At 39.8% G+C, this 19,739-nt stretch overlaps 1 protein-coding gene across 6 annotated transcripts in view; it reads right to left on the minus strand.

The window, feature by feature from the left end:
- The window catches only part of LOC145343223 (ceramide transfer protein), a 134,967-nt gene that overhangs the window by 29,347 nt on the left and 85,881 nt on the right, over positions 1-19,739 (minus strand). For 4 of the 6 annotated variants that reach the window (XM_080189298.1, XM_080189297.1, XM_080189296.1 and 1 more), the window contains 7 exons: positions 10,833-10,971; positions 9,291-9,374; positions 7,767-7,924; positions 3,703-3,795; positions 2,560-2,646; positions 2,298-2,390; positions 867-941 (listed from right to left, as the gene is read on the minus strand). In XM_080189298.1, coding sequence (XP_080045424.1) covers positions 867-941; positions 2,298-2,390; positions 2,560-2,646; positions 3,703-3,795; positions 7,767-7,924; positions 9,291-9,374; positions 10,833-10,971 — 729 coding nt within the window. The remainder of the gene's footprint in view (positions 1-866; positions 942-2,297; positions 2,391-2,559; positions 2,647-3,702; positions 3,796-7,766; positions 7,925-9,290; positions 9,375-10,832; positions 10,972-19,739) is intronic. The other 2 variants (XM_080189300.1, XM_080189299.1) reach the window with 1 other exon arrangement.

Genomic DNA, 19,739 nt, shown 5'->3' on the forward strand with positions numbered 1-19,739 from the left:
CTGTCTCTGATGCTGCAGTTATCGATGCTCAATATTGACAGACACTAAGATTACTGAGGACAAGTGGTTGGCAGAGCATCATCATCCTACCCCACCTCGGTCAGGCAATGCCCAAGGTTAGTTGTGAAGATCAAGAACTTCCTTTGCTACCAACGATAGAAAAGGAAACTGTGGGACTGCCTCAAATTAAAATAATGATTCTGAGCAGTGAGACACAAACTTCCTAAAAAAGGGCAACATGCCAAGTATTTCCCTTTCCTCCCACATGGAGGTGAAGCAAATATCCAATTGCATTAACCAACTAAGAAAAAAAACAGATTGAGATTCAGTTGCAATGGTTACATTTCTAAATACAAAAAAATTGCAGCAAGTCATGTATACGAGTTTAAAGACTTTCAGAACATGTGTATTAGTAATGGCAGATTTAAGGTATGGCATGCTGTTATGAATTCATGTTACTACACCAGTGATGCTTGGATTAACCTATTCCATGGAATAGAAGAAGTCTTCAACAGCATACAATTTTAGTACACAATGTTAACTTTTATTTCACAAGTTTCATGATAATCTTTAATTTGGCCTTTTCATTGTTTTCAATATAGTGTTGATATTCAGGGGCATAAAATTTGATAAGAAGAAATTTCATAGTTTTTTTACTCAGGCTTAAGAAGAATGGAGTTTACTACCATAGCAATTTAAAATATTTCAGCAAAAATCTGTTCTACAGCTGATACGCTGAAGTAGCTCAGGGAATAAGTTACATTCAACAAACATCACCAACACTATGAAGAAGTAGATGCAAACCCAGGTGAAGCAGTCAAGAGAAGTGAGCTTTAGAGAAGGACCACTCTGAGTTCGTACAGTACCTGGGTGCTGAATCTGTGATCATCTGAGGCACTGACTAGATCAATGGAAGACATGGAGGAAGAGCGACTAAAGGGCTACCACAGAGACAGACAAAGAAAAACCCAGTTCAGAACAAAGGCACAACAAGGCATTCAAACATTAACCTTCACCACAAAAAAGTGCATTAAAGAGCCAATAAAGCTTTAAAGAAATGAGAACAGCCATAATGATATCATGCAACTATGTATCATACTCCATTGCATGGAACCCTGAAGAAAAGGCAAGTCTACAGTAATAGCCACAATCAGGTGCAAGTTTATGATGCATTTGCTTTTAAGTACATATCATAACAAGTGCCTAGATTTAAAAGTGATTGTGATATACATAAAGATAGTATGGTATATAAGCCATTAAAGCACAAATATAGTATTTTCTACACAATAAGTTTGCTTCAAATACTTCTGATACTGGAATTGAGTACTAGTTTTAGTAATCTGGTGAAATCCTCAAAATCCTTATATAAATCTTTTAAATAAATAATCCTATTTTTAGAATTTGATAGAATTTATGTATTACTGACAATGAGATAAGTACAATAAAAATGACAAGACAGAATAATGTTCCTCTGCATACAAGTGAAATACTTCATAAATGGTAAAAATACATTATATTATAGCATTGCAATGGCCTTAAACTGGCTTTATATGTTGCAGAGCAAATATGTACTAATCCTTTTTCAGCTCCCAAGTGCAAATTCAAATGCATTTCACTATTTATAAAACTGGTTCATGGAAAAAGATTACAAAAAAACTGAGGAAAAGAGATTTCACTGCCCACAGTGAAAACAACCATGGTAACTTGCTGATGGCATTTTGAACAAGGTAATTGAGAAAAACAAAATTTGCAATAACTTTAAAAAGTCCTCATTTTTACACATTGAACAAACAAAATATTCAACGATTAACACAAAAGACCAATTTACACATCATTTGTCGAAACCATGGAATTTTGGATCTCATCATCATCAACACAAGAGGTGTGTTTTTCAGGCTTTCCATCACATCCTGTTTATCCCATGGACACTGAATTTCAAGGCCCTCTTTTCCCCCTCCCATTGTTGATACTTCGCACCAGAGGGGAAATCTGGTTATGTGTCTGAAAGTATCAACTAACTAACACTACCACAAGCAGTGCTTCAGTGACATCACAGGATGAGTCGGCAACCAACTGGAGTGCATATCCTCACATTGCATTCTCCAAAGGAACTGCCGATTTGAGCCTTCTACAATAAAAAGTTTAAAACAATTAAATTTTTTGGGGGGAAAAATCAACATTTATCGCTTGAAAAAAAATTATAGTGGCATTTGAGGATTTTGCAAGCAAAATACACTCAGTCATGGCACAACTAAAGCAATAACCTATTTACCGATAAAATGTTTAGGTCATCATACCTGTTTGGCAAATCTGTGGGTACCAACTACTGAGAAGGAATCACCAAATGGCACTGCAGCTGACCAATGAATCCTTGACTTCTCTGTGTGGGACTAAAATTAAAATGATCATAGCATTCAAATTACAAATATAGTACAAATGATCATTCCAATTGACAGATTGTGCTAAGAGCAAAAATGAACACCTGAAAAATGCTATTGATTGTAGTAGGGCGATCGGAATGTATAAAACATTTATTTAACAATTTAAGGGAGAAAATACCTGTTCTTCAATCTTATCTTGTCTGTCAAGTGCAGCTTCAACAGCATCAAAGAATTCTTCCTCATTTATCAAACTATTTGGACCTTCCTAATAAAAGAAAGCATTCCAACAGAAGAAAATTAGTTTCAAAAATATCTGCAATTGAATATTGCTGCATCACATTTCAGAAATGCTACACGGCACTTGACAAACAATGAATTGCTTTGAAATACAGCATGTAATATACCAGAAGACCACGACGAAAATCGGCAAAATAGCAGCTACTGAGATTCCACACACAGCAAAATAATCAATTTAATCTGTTTTGGTGTTGCTGGGTGACAGTGGACAGGGCTTTGGGACAACATTTCTTCAAACTGCACCAAGGGACCCTTGATGGCCACCGAAACAGGCAGACAAATGTTAACAAATGTAGCATTTTCTCAATTTCAGATTGTCAGCCAAGATTTGTAGATTCTATCATTGTGCATTCTCAGCAGAAACTTGCCCAGCAGAAATTTTTAAGCTGTCAAGTGCAGAAACAGGTCTAACAAGGGTTATCACAAATTGATCAGTTCTAACAAATTCTAGGCCATTATGCTCAGTATCAATAGTTTTAACAAATGGTAATTGAGAAAATATTGGAACTTGGTACATAAATCTTCAAAACCTAATGGTTTCTACACCAGATGAAGGAAATTGATCACCATACAACAAAATATTACCCACCAATTTCTATTTAGCCATTCCTGCCAGCAGGCATATTAGATGAAAACTGGATGGTGAAGAAAAGCTAAATTAGGGAAGATAATGGAATGTGACTGTGGAATGATAACTAGCACGATTCCATGCCCTCACAAGGTGGGAGAGATTTAAACAATGAAAATATTCAAATAGAATCATAATTCTGCTGCAAAAAAAACTTACAAAAGTACTGTTTAAATGTTCACAATGCCAAAATATTCAGAAAGTCCAACAGTTCAAGATAATTGAGCTGTGGGAAAACATCCAAGTTGTACATCATATATGTGTGGAAGGAAGTTTGCTAAACCGTTCGGCTTCCCTCATTACAGATTTTTCTTCCCTTCCATCCAACCCAAAACAAGGAATTTGAAAGCAACCAATTTTGTTACACAGAAATTGATCAGCAAATTGAATTCTTACCTCATAATCAGGTCCACCAAAGTGACACTTTTTCTTAAGTTCTGACACTGCATTCTTGTAAGCATCCTCAACTCTTCTCCTTTTCTCAATCTCCTATGAGTTCAGAGATGACAGGTAAGCATACTGTTCAGTACAGGATTGAAAACTAAATGGCCAAATTGAGCGACTAGTTTATGCATTAGTTACACAAGTAACATTAGCACATAAAATCCAATATGCCAGACCACGTGGTCGACAATAGGCAAGCTTCTTTGCCCCCAAGTTTCATCCCTATCCACAAGGTTTACTTGCACCCAGGTAGGTTAAACTCTGCTCATAATTAAGTTTTCCTTCACAAAAATAGGTTACAATCCCTTTCTCTACGTCTACAAAGTAGTTTAACTCTGTATATTTATCCAAGCAGTGTCACTGTCAGTTTGCTACTGCATAGCTTCTCTTTTAAACAATCACTTCCAGGTCTCCACTTCTATCTACCGTTTTGGATTCTGATTTGATTTACTGTCTCATGTCACATATTACAGAGAAAAGGTTTGCTGGAAGTCTTAAAGTGCATCAAAGTAGATAATTCTGTGGGACTTGATGAGGTATATCCCAGGACGTTGTGGGAGGCTAGGGTGGAAATTGCAAGTCCCCTAGCTGAGATATTTGATTCATCGATAGTCACGGGTGAAGTGTCTGAAGATTGGAGAGTGGAAACCTTGTGCCTTTGTTTAAAGAGGGCTGCAGAGAGAAGCTTGGGAACTAGAGGCCAGTTTGCCTCACATCAGTGGTGGGCAAATTGTTGGAAGGTATTTTGAGAGACAGGATCTGTAGGCATTTAGAGATGCAAGGACTGATGCAGCATGGCTTTTTGAGTGGAAAATCATGTCTCAAATTTAATTGAGTTTTTTTGAAGGGTAACCAAGATGATAGATGAGGGCAGTGCAGCTGATATTGTCTACATGGACTTTAGCAAGACCTTTGACAAGGTACCACATGGTAGGTTGTTGCATAAAGTTAAATCTCACAGGATCCAGGGTGAGGCATCTAAATGGATACAAAATTGGTTTCTTGACAAAAGCCAGAGGATGGTTGTAGAGAGTTGTTTTTCAATCTGGAGGCCTGTGACCAGCAGTGTGCCTCAGGGATCAGTGCTGGGCTCACTGTTATTTGTCATTTATATTAATGATTTGGATGAGAATATAGGGGGCATGGTTAGCAAGTTTGCAGATGACACCAAGATGGGCAGCATGGTGGACAGTGAGGAGGGTTATCTCCAATTGCAGCGGGATCTTGGTCAATTGGGCTAGTGAGCTGATGAATGGCAGATGCAGTTTAATTTAGACAAATGCGAGGTGATGCATTTTGGTAGATTGAAGCAGGGCAGGACTTACTCAGTTAATGGTATGGCATTTGGGAGAGTTACAGAACAAAGATCTAGGGGTACATGTTCATAGCTCCTTGAGAGTGGAGTCACAGATGGACAGAGTGGTAAAGGCGGCATTCGGCATGCTTGGTTTCATTGGTCAGAACACTGAATACAGGAGTTGGGACGCCTTGTTAAAGTCGTACAAGACATTGGTACATCCACACTTGGAAAACTGTGCAATTCTGGTCACCTTATTATAAAAAGGATATTATTAAACTAGAAAGAGTACAGAGAAAATTTATTAAGATGCTACCAGGACTTGACGGATTGAGTTGTAAGGAGAAGCTGAATAGACTGGGACTTTTTCTCTGGATCGTACAGGATGAGGGGTGACCTTATAGAGGTCTATAAAACAATGAGTGGCATAGACAGGGTAGCTAGTCAATATCACTTCCCAAAGGTCGGGGAGTCTAAAACTAGATGGCATAGGTTTAAAGAGAGAGGAGAGAGATACAAAAAAGTGTCCAGAGGGACAATTTTTTCACAGAGGATGGAGTGTGTCTGGAACAAGCTGCCAGAGGTAGTAGTAGAGGCAGGTACAATTTTATCTTTAAAAAAGCATTTAGATATTTACATAGGTTCAATGGGCACAGAGGGATACGGGCCAAATGCGGGCAATTGGGGTTAGTTTAGGGGCTTTTAAAACAAAAAGTGGCCATGGACAAGTTGGGCCAAAGGGCCTGTTTCCATGCTGTAAACCTCTAAGACTCTATAATAGTTGGAGAGAGTTTAAACTAATATGGTACGGGATGAGAACCTACCTAAGGATTCGGAACAGGAGAAATCAAGAAGAGAACTTATGGATGTGGTTCATTTAGACTTTCAGGCGGCTTTCGACAAGGTCTCACATAGCAGACTATCATGTAAAGTTAAAATGCATGGGATTGTGGGTAGTGTCTTGCGACGGATAGAAAGCTGGTTAGCTGAGAGGAAGTAGAGGGCTGGAATAAATGGGCCATTTTCTGATTGGCAGGTAGTGACTGGTGGGGTACCACAGGGATCTGTGCTAGGACCCCAACTGTTCACATTATATATTAATGATTTGGACAAGTAGTTATATGTATTATCTCCAAATCTGCAGATGATACAAAGTTGGGTGGGAGGATGAAAAGATGCTTCAGCAAGATTTGGACTGGAGAATGGATAGATGTGAGGTTATCCACTTTGTTGGTGAAAATAGGAAAGCAGATCTAGATGGGTGTAAATTAAGATGCTCAGCCGAATCTTGGTACTCTCATGCATCAGTTGCTGAAAGCATAGCAGGCAGTAAAGATGATAAATGGTATGTTGGCCTTTATAGCAAGAGGATTTCAGTATAGGAGTAGGGATGTTTTACTGAAATTGTATAGGACATTAGTGAGGTCACACCTGGAGTGTGTGAAGTTTTGGTATCCTTATCTGAGGAAGGATGTTCCTTCCAAAGAGGGAATAGAGCCAAGGTTTACCAAGCTGATTCCTGGGTTGGCATATGAGGAGAGACTGTTAGGATTATGTTCACTGGACTTTAGAAAAGTGAGAGGGGATATCATAGAAACTTAAAATTTTAACAAGATTAGAAAGGGTTGATTCAGAAAGAATATTCCTGGGGAATCCAGGTTCTAGGGGTAAGCCTTTTAGGGCCGAGGGTGGGGGGGGAGATAATTACCCATGATCGTAACAAGTGGCAGAGCAGGTTCAAAGGGCCGAATGGCCTACTACTGCTTCTATTTTCTATGTATGCACTTATGTATTCCTAATACTCCTAATATTTTTATATAAAATCCTGAGCCACCCACTGATGTGTGATCATTTCCCTGTGCGGTCACTGACTCAATTCAAGAATTGTTTGCTCAGGGTCACTAGCTTCTGCCATGATCTTTACGTGACTCAGTTGGTCAATTCTCGACCCACAGATATTTGCAAACATGTAGTGGGATCTGAAGTGTAGGACTTGCTTCCTTTTCTTTCCTGTTCTGATGTCACTCAGCCTTGTTATTGAGGTGTTGCAACACAGCTGTTGCCAAACTGAATAATTAGCACCAGGCTCTGACCAGTCATTAAGATCACTGCCACTGCGCTTCAAGTAGAGCTTCAGGGTATCTTTGAAAGATTGTCTATGGTCACAATTTCATGTTGCGCATACTGAGCTGCTCCATCTGTATTAAAATAAACACCTGTTTTTCTATTTTTTCTCTCCTAAAGTTTAATTTTTCCCCATTTCTATTCACCCACTGTGAAAGGATTGCAATAACAATCCAATTTAGGGTCACCCTAATAGAGTTTTTCCCGTCTCTTAATATCCGAAGAATCTAAAGTTCTCTTTTCTACATCACTTAACCACTCACTGATATTATTTCTTCCCAGTCTTATTTCTGCAATACATCAAACATAACCAAGATAACTAATTTTCTTTTCTTCTCCGACGTAAAACTGAGCTGAGCAAACTCTCCTCTCTGCAAATCCTGCAAATTATTCTCTCCTATATCACTGGTTTCTCTCAATTTCGAGACATTTTCCACCCATTTTGTTGCTTTGTCTGTTTTGACAAGTCTGTACAAAGGAGAAAGTTATTTGCGCACACTTGCACTTCTTTCAAGCTTCATTAAAATGATAAACAATTATGGAAATTCAGTAATTTTAAAACAAAAATGCTTACAATGGATTCTTTGAGTGTTACCTTATCAATTCTTTTTTGCCAGCTGTCTTCCCGTTTCACCATCAGTTCAATGCAGTGAGAAAGTGTAGCCAGTATTCCTGCCGTAGTAGCCTTGAAAGTGATAGCTTCGCCTTTAAAATCTATTCCATTGATCCCTTTGGGTGTCACACTTGGAAACACTGTACAAAGGATATAAAATACACAACATGATTCTAAGAACATCGGCAACTCAGTTGGTTACCTAACTCAAAGCTGCAACAGTAATGCATGAATCATAAACTTTATAAAAACAATAAAATCCATGTCTTGCTCCCAGGTATTCCAACATGCAAGTGAATGACAACACAAAAATATTATCAATGATGTAAAGATGTATTTTGTAACAGAGGACCATTTTTCAAAGTTACAGGTCAAATGAAGGTCTCTTGAAGCCAAGGTTATAAATTTCTAAAAAGCCCAATTCTGAGAACAGTCATTCCTTTACTTGCCGTACTTGCGTTGTGTTTCAACAGATAAATGTTTCTTCTGATACCCATCTTCAATGTAACAATTTAACCTCAGGTACAATGGTTGGTACATCATTAAGAGTCCATTTGCCCACATGATTTTCCACCCATCACATGAATATTTTTAAGAATCACATGGAGTGGAGGCCAGGCTCATTGACATATGAAGTAGTCTCAATAGTTCTTGCACATTAGCAAGCAGTCAGATTTTTTTTAAGTTGACGGTGAAGGGAAAAGGACCATGACTAATTAACCAAACATTTCGGACAAGCTGGAACAAGCTGAATGGAGCTATGCTACTGAAACTTAATCTGTGCAGCTCCCATTATTTTTGTTGAAGCACTCACTTTCGTGAAGGAAGCATAGTAAGGAATTTTATATCGGCAAAGGGAAAAAAAGGAATGGCAATGAATGATGGTAAAGTCACTGAGGCTTTAATCAAAAGATTAGTTTTTGAGAAAGTTATGAAAAGGTACACTGGATAAGTGGAGAGGCAAAGTTGTTCAGGGAGAGAAAGAGAACAATGCCAAGGCAGCTAAAGATTTTGCCATCAATGTGAAGACACCGGGTTGTGGCAAGTGATATGGAAAAGAAATACATTATTAAACACAAATAATGCAAAATGCAGCAGACATTTTCATTTCTGCTTTGTAAATTAGAGAGACCTGGCATTTTGCAATATACTAATTATTTGTACATTGAAATGATTATAATTGTGCAATCCATTTATTATTTTATACTTAATTTTTATTTTAATGCGTGGGTAATGAATTAAGGTTACTGGTTTTATTTGTGCTGTCATCACAATTTGGCACCTGCCATCAAGGTGATCCACCTAAAAACTGCAACTGATTCTGCTCATGCAATTATTGAAGTGATCTAATATACACATTATCTGTACGAAAATTCTTCTGTGGGAGAGAAAAAGGAGTTAATTTGAAAAGCATGAGAAACATTTTTCAATCACAAATAAACAATTTATTGCTTTGAAGGTTAGAGTGGTTCAGCAAAAAGAGCTGCAAATTTTCAAGATACTTACATTTCTCTTTGCTGCCATTGTTATTATGTATAAAATCCCCATCCGATCGTGTGGTTGGAAAAGCATCTTCATCGTCTTCTACCACTAAAAGAGTAGAATTAAACGTTTAGTACATTATTCCAGACCTCTGTCAAACAAACCAATTCTTATTCAGTTCCTATACCAGCTTAAGCTACATCTTCCTAAAGTCCAAGAACATATACTGCATTCACACATTCCAACGACAGTGCTCTCTATTTAACAGTGTTGAGAGTTTTATGAATGATGCTAAGCTGAGGAAAAGCTACAATTGTTGCACTTGAATTTCTCTGAATACATGACTGGTACCAGTGCTGTTACAGTTCGAGTAAAGGCAGCACTACCAGGAACGTGGAAAGACAGTTTGCCACGGCTCCCAAGGTCTAACCTAAGTAGAACTTCAGATATTAACTCTCTGCTACAAAATTGGATAACATACCCTATAAGGTTTGGGCTTTACTGAAAAATGAATCTGCAATTTTTTTTTACACTTGCTTTGCTACAGATTAGCATCGAGAGAGATTAACAAGCATCTCTTAATTAGAGCATAATACCCAAAAGACACGATATCCCCACTGGATTATTCTGTTTTCTCTGAAAGACAGTAAATGCTACTCAATTCCACTAAGGCTAAAATGAAGACCATTTTCAAGCAAGATTGAAAAAACAGATCAATAGCACAAAACTTGCAATGAAACATTTGATTTACAATACTCAAGTTTCAAATAAAAAAAAAACAAATCTTTCTAATTTCTGACATTTCATGAAAGACTGCCAAACTGCATCACGGTGGCTTGGTGATTAGCACTGCAGTATGGTGGTGAGCACTGCTGCCTCACAGCACCGGCTTCAGGTGACTCTGTGGAATTTGCACATTCTCCCCATGTCTGCATGGATTTCCTGTGGGTGCTCTGGTTTCCTCCCACACTCCAAAGATATGCAGGTTAGGGTTGAATAGCCATGCTCAATTGCCCCTTAATGTCAGGGATTAATGTAAATACATGGGGTTACAGGGACAGAGCCCAGGTGGGATTGTTGTCGGTGCAGGTTCAAGAGGCTGAATGGCCTCCTTTTGCACTGTTTGTATGAAAAAAAATCCAGGGCCAAAACATGGTGTGATTTCAAGAAGAAATAGCTCTTGGGGCTAAAGGGATATGGGGGGAAGTGGTGTGTGTGTGTGTGTGTGTGTGTGTGTGTATGGAATCAGGATATTGAACCCAATGATCAGCCATGATCAAAGTAAATGGCAGAGCAGGTTCGAAGGACCAAATGGCCTACTCTTGCTTCTGGTTTCCATGTTTCTGTATTCAGGGCTGAGTAGCAAGGTGAGGAAGTATTGCCAACATGCTGTTCTGCCCATTTTATATTTCTAACATAAACTCAACAGTTTAAAAAAACTATAATAAAGCAGCACACCTTTCCTCTCAAAAATCATTCTGAAATAATATTTATTCACAAGGTTAAAGAGAACAAGATTGTGCCAGCAATTTAAAATGTCCCATGTTGAGAAAAATATCAATGCACCTTTATCTCTCTGGAGTTCATCTTTAGAGACAGCATCAGCACAAGCATCAAAGTACTTCTGTAGCGTATCAACCTGTCTGCATAGAATATCGCGAAAGGTTTCCATTTCAGCAAGTTTTTCACGCAGGCTGTGGCCTTTCTGAAAATCAGAAAACAGGCTATTTATGATTCCTTCAAAAATAAAAAGGTTATTAAATTTCCTGAGCTTCTTTACAGATAACTGACAGAACAGAATTAAACCTAAAACACTGGAGAATCTCAGTTGGCCGGACAGCATCTGTGGAGAGAGAACAGAGCCAAAGTTTCAAATCTGGATGATCCTTCGTTCGAGCTGAAGACAATAGAATGTAGGGTGATATTTATACTGTCAGGGTGAGGGGGAGGAGATGGACAAAAAATGGCATAGATAAAAAGACAAAGGGAATGGAAATGGCGGGGATCAGGGCTAAGATAGGTGCTGATAGTGGCCATTAAAAGATCAGAGTATGTAAACAGCAGAACAAAGATAAGGACAAAATGAGACATACCAGATGGCCCTAGAGGGTGAGAGCTTTTTTTTTCGGGGGGGGGGGGGGGCGTGTTTGAGAGTGGTTGGGGACGGAAGGTGAGATTTTAAATACAGTGGAAAAATGAAATGAAAGAAATGAGAAATAAATAAGATTAATGGAAATAGAGTAATGATTCATCTCCTGCACCACTATTCTCACACATTCCTTTCTCTCCCAGAACTAGGATAGGCTCCCTCTTATCCTCACTTTTCACAGCCTCTGTGTTCCAAGGAGCATCTTCGGCCATGTCAGTCAACTCCAGTATGATGCTCCCACCAAACACAAAACACATCTTCCTCTCACTCCCCTGTCAGCATTGTTCAGGTACTATTTCCTCAGGGATACCCTGGTCCACTCCTCCATCACCTCACCCTGCACAGAGTACCTTTCCATACAATCATAGAAGGGGCAATACCTGCCCCTTCACCTCCTCCCGGCTCACCATCCAAGGACATACACATTCATTTCAAGTGAAGCAGCTCTTCAAATGTACTTCCTTCTTTAATTTAGTTGGTTGCATTCACTGCTCCCAATGTGGTTTACTCTACATCAGACGCACGAAAGACAGACTGGGTGACTGCTTCGCAGAACACCTTTGGTCCAACTGCAAGCAGGACCCAAACCTTCCGGCTGCTTGCCATTTCAACATACCCTCCTGCTCTCATGTCCACGTGTTCATCTTTGGCCTGTTACAATATTCCATCGAAACTCAGCACAAACTGGAGGAACAGCACCTGAACTTCTGATTATCACTTTACAGCCTTCCAGACTTAAACTGAGTTCAACAATTTCAAATTGTGAACCCTCTCCTCCACCCTCATCCATTTCCATTTATTTAATTTCATTTCGTCTTTATTTATTTTTTCACTTCTTCCATCATTTAATTTTTCCGCTTTTTAAAAAATCTCTCATTCCATCAATTTCCATCCAGCACGGTCTCTCCTGCCTCCACCCCACTCGGGCTATCAGTGACATGTCTCAGGTTGTTCTTTGACACTCTTTCTACCATTGTTCTGCCGTTTACACATTCTGATCTCTTTATGGCTGCTATTAGAACCCTTCTTAGTTATGATAACCACCATTTACATTGTGTGTTTCTGTCTATGACATCTTTGTCAATACCCCTCCACCCTTCATTACCCTAACAGTATAAATATCATCCGATATTCTGTTGTCTTCAACTCTGATGAAGGGTCTCACCTGCACTCGAAATGTTGGCTCTATTCTCCCTCCACAGATGATGTCAGACATGCTAAGATTTTCCAGCATTTTCTATTCCTGTTTCAGATTTCAGCATCCATGGTAATTTGCTCTCAAGGTAATTCACAACTTGGATCACTGACAAACAATGTAAATGCTGTTATACCAGGGGCAAATCCTTAGTGAGCATTTAGACTCTGAGCTGGTGTAGAACAAAGGTCTGTGAGTTCCATAACTGATTTTTATACATGTGTAAATGTTACAATATCAGAATTGGCAGTATAATGGCTATGTGACAGGCCCAGTAACCAAACAGAGGTCTGGACTAGTGATCATAATGCCTGATTTTAAATCCCAACATGATTGATGGTGAATTTAAATTTAATTGAGTAAATTTGGAATAAAAAATTAGTATAGTAATGGCAACCCATGTAAAATCTTACATGCTTCACTTGTGTTCTTTAAAGCACAAAATCTCTTATCCTTACCCAATGTGGCCTATGGGCAATGCCAGGCACATCGTGTTATCAAAAAAGGTGGCCCACCAACACCTTCAAAAACAATTAAGTATGGGCAATAAATTATAGCCTTTTAATTGACATCGATATCCCATGAGTTTGTTTTGGGCTCCATGGTTTCAACTAGGATTGTGAAATCAATCACTGTGACTTCAGGGGCTACAGAAGACGTGTTCACTTTGCAGTTCCTGTCAGGCTTTGTGTAGCCTACATATTATTCTATAATGCTGTACCCAACTTCCTGCCACCCAGATTTCCACAGCTTGCGCACAATAGTGTCAAGGGAAGATGTACTGACAAGATGATGATAACGTGTTCAAACATAAGAAATATATTTCCGGATGAACTTACTTGTCAACTGCATTAGGCAACTAGGAAACTGCATTGGTAAGAAAATGATAGTGTGGATTCCTTGTTGGTGACGTACAGAATATGATTGCATATTTTAGTTTTTTTTGCCCTTGTGTTGCATGGAATAAATTCCCATAAACGCTGTTGAGCAACTTCATTAGTGTGCCCAACCTAGAAATTTGAAGAAATGTGGTTTACAGCAATTTTATTCTACTCTCCACTAACCCATTTCCACTTCCTCCTCCTAAACCACCATATAAAAATGTTACATTCTGATGACTCCTTTGATACTGATCAGAAAGGGCAGCATCAAGAGGTCAAGTGCACATATTTATCAACTCCAATCATCTCAAACTGGTGAAATGGAAAGCTGAGCATAAATTGAGAACAGAGGAAAGCAGAACTGGAATTGAAAGACAGAAAATGAAAAAAGGTTCATTTATTAATGTCACATGTAGGCTTAGATTAACACTGCAATGAAGTTACTGTGAAAATCCCTAGTCGCCACACTTCGGCGCCTGTTCGGGTACACTGAGGGAGAATTTAGCATGGCCAATGCACCTAACTAGCACATCGTTTGGACTGTGGGAGAAAACCCACACAGACATGGGGAGAACATGCAGACTCAGCACAAACAGTGACCCAAGCCGGGAACTGAATGCGGGTCCTTGGCGCTGTGAGGCAACAACTCTAATCGCTGTGTCACCATGCCCTGAGCAAGAGACTGAGCGAGTGCAGAAGCTAGAACAAAGCAAAGTTGGAAATAGACAAAAGAAACAGAGTTTAGTGATGTTTAACAGTATACACTGAAATACGATGAGTATAGTGAATAAGACAGATGAGGCAAGGGCATAAATTGGAAAGAGATTTTTTTTAAACTCTGACTGAAACATGGCTTGAAGAAAGGTAGGAGTGGCAGCTTAACACTGCTGATTTCAGGATTTTCATAAGAGATAGAAAGCAAAGAGGCAGGTTGGCCATATTCAGCAAGAAAACAAATACCTTGTAAAGAGCAGTAATATATTAGAGAAATCATCAAATGAGGATATTTAAGTTGAACCAAGGCACAAAGGGCAATTCCACAGCTGACCTAATAGTTCGAGGGAGGAAGAGGAGCAAATTTGTAGCAAATTTTTGACAAATGCAAAAAAGAGAATAAAATGACGGTGGCGGATTCCAATAATAACTGGGATACGGTCAGTCATTGTCAAGGGTACAAAGGCTGCAGGATTCCTAAATTGCACTTACAAGCCTTTTTAGCCACCATGTGGCAAGTGCGGTAGTGATTCTAGTTCCACTAGATTTTGCGAAAACAACAAAGATAAAGTAGGAGTAAGGGGGGGGGGGGGGGGTCAACTAATTCTACTTGAAGGCAAATCAAGAGCAACGGAGGGGCATTTGAGTAATTTGGGTAAACATTTTCCCACAGACGCAAAGTATGGGACAGCCAAATCTAGAGCTTTGGATGACAAAGTGCTTAGAGAATAAAATAAGGAAAAAAAAGGTACGTTCGTATCAGATACCAAGCACTTAACACTGCAGAAAACCTAGAATAGTGCAGCAAATGCAGCAGCAAAATTTAAAAGTTAGGAAAACAAAAAAAGTATGAAAAAAATACTGCAAGTAAAATCAAGGAAAATCCAAGATGTTAAATAATTATGTTAAGAGAAAGAGGCTAACTAATTAAAGGAAAAGTAGAATTTGTTAGGGACCAGAAAGCTAAGTTGCGAGAGAAGGCAGTGAATGTGGGTGAGCTCAAGAAATGTTTTGCAGTCACCTTCACCGAACAGGGGGCTGATTATGTCATAGTTAAGGAGAAGTGTGAGAAATATTGGTGAGGTTCCACCTGGAAAACTGCAATTTTTGGTCCCCTTACCTTAAAAAGGGGATAGTAACATTGGAAGCAGTCCAATGGAGAATTGCCAGGCTAATTCCTGGGAGGGGAGTGTTTTCCTATCAAGAGAGACTAAATGGTCTGGCTTTGTATTCTTGGAGTTTACAAGAGTGAGGGGTGATCATATTGAAACATGAGATCCTGAGGGCACTTGTCAAGGTGTGATGTTTTCACTTGTGGGAGAGTCTTGATTGAACAAGGGGACATAGCTACAGAGGTTTACAGATGTTTACAGCTTGAAAACAGACCCTTCTTCCCAACTTGTCTGTGCCACCTTTTTTTTTAAAGCTCCTAAGCTAATCCCAATTGCCCGCATTTGGCCAATATCCCTCAATATCCATTTTATCCATGTAACTGTCTCAATGCTTTTTAAAAGAGAAAATTATACCCACCTCTACTACTACCTCTGGCAGCTTGTTCCGACACTCACCATGCTCCGAAAAAATTGCTCCTCTGGACACTTCTGTATCTCTTCCCTCTCACCTTAAATCTTGCCTCTCATTTTAGACTCCCCTACCTTTGGGAAAAGATATTGACCATCTAGCTGATCTGTACCCCTCATTTTATAGACCTCTACAAGATCACCCCTCAGCCTTCTATGCTCCAGAGAAAAAAAGTCCCATTATATCCAGCCTCTCCTTATAACTCTATCCATCAAGTCCCAGTAGCATTCTAGTAAATCCTTTCTGCATTCTTTCTAGTTTAATAATATCTTTTCCATAACAGGGTGACCAGAATTGCACACAGTATTCCAAGTGTGGCCTTACCAATGTCTTGTACAACTTCAACAAGGCGTCCCAACTCAATGTTCTGACTGATGAAACCAAGCATGCTGAATGCCTTCTTCACCAATCTGTCCATGTGTGACTCCATTTTCAAGGAGCTATGAATACGTATCCCCCCAAGATCTGTTTGTTCTGTAACTCTCCCCAACGCCCGACCATTAACTGAGTAACCAGGGGGCACAGTCGCACAGTGGTTAGCACTGCTAGGGACCTGGGTTCGATTCCTGGCTTGAGTCATTGTCTGCGTGGAGTTTGCACATTGTCCTCCTGTCGACGTGAGTTTCATCCGGGTGCTCCAGTTTCCTCCCACAGTCCAAAGATGTGTGGGTTAGGTTGATTGACCATGCTAAAATTGCCCCTTAGCGTCCTGAGATGCGTAGGTTAGAGGGGTTAATGGGTAAATATGTAGGGATATGGGGGGAGGGCCTGAGTGGGATTGTGGTTGGTGCAAGCTCAATGGGCCCAATGGCTTCTTTCTGCACTGCAGGATTTCTATGAGTCCTACCCTGGTTCAATCTACCAAAATGCATCACCTTGTATTTATCTAAATTAAACTCCATCTGCCATTCATCAGCCCACTGGCCCAATTGATCAAGATCCCCTCACAATCAAAGATAACTTTCTTCACTGTCCACTCTGCCAATCTTGGTGTCATCTGCAAAGTTACGAACCATGCCTGTTATATTCTCATCCAAATCATTAACATAAATGACAAATAACAGCGAACCCAGTACTGATCCCTGAGGCACACCGTTGGTCACAAGCCTCCAGTTTGAAAAACAACCCTTGACAACCACCCTCTGGCTTTTGCCAAGAAGCCAATTTTGTATCCATTTCGCAACCTCCCCCTGGATTCCTTGAGATTTAACCCTGTGCAACAACCTACCATGCGATACCTTGTCAAAGGCCTTGCTAAAGTCAACTGCACTGCCCTCATCTACCTTCTTGGTTACTCCTTCAAACATCTCAATCAAATTTGAGAGACATGAATTTCCACTCACAAAGCCATGCTGACTGTCCCTAATCAGTCCGTGTGTCTTTAATTGCCTGTAGATCCTGTCTTTCAAAATATCTTCCAACAATTTACCCATCACAGATGTGAGGCTCACTTGCCTGTAGATCCTAGGTTTTTCCCTGCAGCCCTTTTTAAACAAAGGCACAATATTTGCCACCCTCCGATCTTCAGGCACCTCACCTGTGACTAATGATGATTCAAATATCTCTGCTAGGGGACCCGCAATTTCCTCCCTAGCCTCCCACAATGCCCTGGGATACACTTCATCAGGTCCCAGAGAATTATTTACCTTGATGTGCTTTAAGATTTCCAGCACCTCTTTCTCTGCAATATGTACACTCCTCAAGACATCACTATTTATTCCCTCAAGTTCCCTAATAACCATGCTTTTCTCAACAGTAAATACTAATGAGAAATATTTATTTAGGATCTCACCCATCTCTTACGGATCCACATATAGACGACCTTGTTGATCCTTAAGAGGCCCTACTCTCTCCCTTTTTACTCTTTCGCCCCTTACATATTTGTAGAAGCTCTTTGGATTATCCTTTGCCTATCTCTTATGCGAAAGGGCTTGTTGTTTAAAACTGTGAAGTGCATAGAAATTTCTTCTTGCAGAGGGTCGTGAATCTCTGAAATTCTCTGCCCCAAAGGGTGGCGGAGGTTGGATCATTGTAAGTATTCAAGGTAGCAATGGATAAGTATTTGATAGATTGAGGAAGAAAGGGCTGGGGGAAATGCACAGAAAAGGAGTTGAGGTCAGCATAGATCAGCCATGATCGTATTGAATGGCAGGGCAGGTTTGAAGGATCTGGTCGCCTGCTCCTGCTTCTATTTCTTGTGTTGCGTACCTGCAAATGGCATCATACTAAATTGCTAATTCTCTATGACTTTTATGATTTCCATCAACAAATCAGAATTAAAAGTTTGTCTGAGGTGCAAGTTATGTCTGAGGATATTGAACTATATTTAATTCTATTTGTAGGTCAACAAAAATCAGAGGTGGAACCCGTTCAGAGTATGAATGTTCACTGCATGCAAACTGTCCAAGTTAGCAATTACTGCCCAAACTCTTTCCACAGCTTTGCATGCACAACTGCCAGATCCCGGGATCAATTCCAGCCTTGGAGGATTGTCTGTATGGGTTTCCTCTAGGTGCTCCAGTTTCCTCCCACAGTCCACCAAAATGTGTAGGTTAAGTGGACTGGCACTGTTAAAGGAACGGGGTTGCCGGGATAGGGCCTGGGTAAGATGCTCTTTCGGAATGTCAGTGTGGACTCGGTGGGCTGAATGCCTCTTTCTGCAGTATAGTGATTCTACATTGGCCCAGAAGCTATCACACCACAGGAAAGCAGTCTCAAATTATTTCAGAGCTTCCAATGGGCGTTTCTTGTACATCCAAAGTGTACATGACCCTTTGAGTCAAAGAGTAACCTCTCCTTTAAACATAAGGATCATATATTTAACTTTTTAAGGAATGAACTGTATTTTTGATAATTATTGGGAAAAACTATAACAACTGGAAAAATAAGTCATTTGCTAATGCTGAAAGGGTGGAAACTGAAACATATCATGAAGAACTTCAGTGAGTGATGAACATTTGGGATCATCAGCCAAGCAAGTTATAAGTTCAAAACACATCCAGTGCTATAGTGGGTCCCAGAATATTTGAGCTAAATTTCAAGGGTAGCTCTTTCCCATGTTTTTGGCTTTATATTTTTAGTATAGAACAATTTTAACCACTACTTTCAGCCGTCATCTTCCCCACCATACACAATATATGTCGAAAATACTGGTGGATAATCTGATTGTGCCAACCAGATATACTTACAGAATATCCCAATTAATTATTCTGGCAGTGATTATTTTCATTTGCTCACCAATTGGTGGTGTTCAATAGTCACACTTCATTGCTTGTTCCTGGCTGCCAGAGAAGGCAGTGATATAGACATAACTCCTGACTGCTTCTATACAAGGTAGGACTCCTCAAGAAACTTGTGGCCACTATGCTCTGGTACTCACTGATCACTTCCAGTGGAAATTCAATGATTTAACCTGGGACAAAGATTAGACACTGGACTTTACTGGAATTCAGGGTCCCCTACTTGTGGAGGTTGGTCAGGATCTGTTATAAGTATACATCCAGATTGTAGCTTTCTGCCTCTAGAACCTGCAGAGATAACCACAAAGGAGGTGTGCATTGATGATGCTTTTCTTCCATCAGATGCACAATCTGATTTGTTACAGACAACTCCTTTTTATTAACCTGCTGTGAATATTTTTATCCTTGCAAGAGGTTTCTGTTGTACTATGTTAAAACTGGGAGTTCCACTAGGGGTGCTTCCCCAATACCCTCCCACAGTTTAGCACTCCTCTTCCACACCAGTTAAATCCTCTACGTTGAACCTGGGTGACTGCATGAGGCAAGAGCATTTTTTTAATTAATCGAAGGGATGTGGGCTTTGCTGGCTAGGCCAGCATTCATTGCCCATCCCTAATTGTTTACTATTGCTGAAGTAATTAAAATCACGAATATATTGGATCATAGCAGATTCAGTCGATGTTGCCAGAGGCATTTGCTGCCCAGGTACCCTGG

The sequence above is a fragment of the Carcharhinus amblyrhynchos genome, chromosome 5, assembly GCF_965287045.1.
Source record: "Carcharhinus amblyrhynchos chromosome 5, sCarAmb.v2.hapA, whole genome shotgun sequence".
Taxonomy (NCBI): Eukaryota; Metazoa; Chordata; class Chondrichthyes; order Carcharhiniformes; family Carcharhinidae; genus Carcharhinus; species Carcharhinus amblyrhynchos.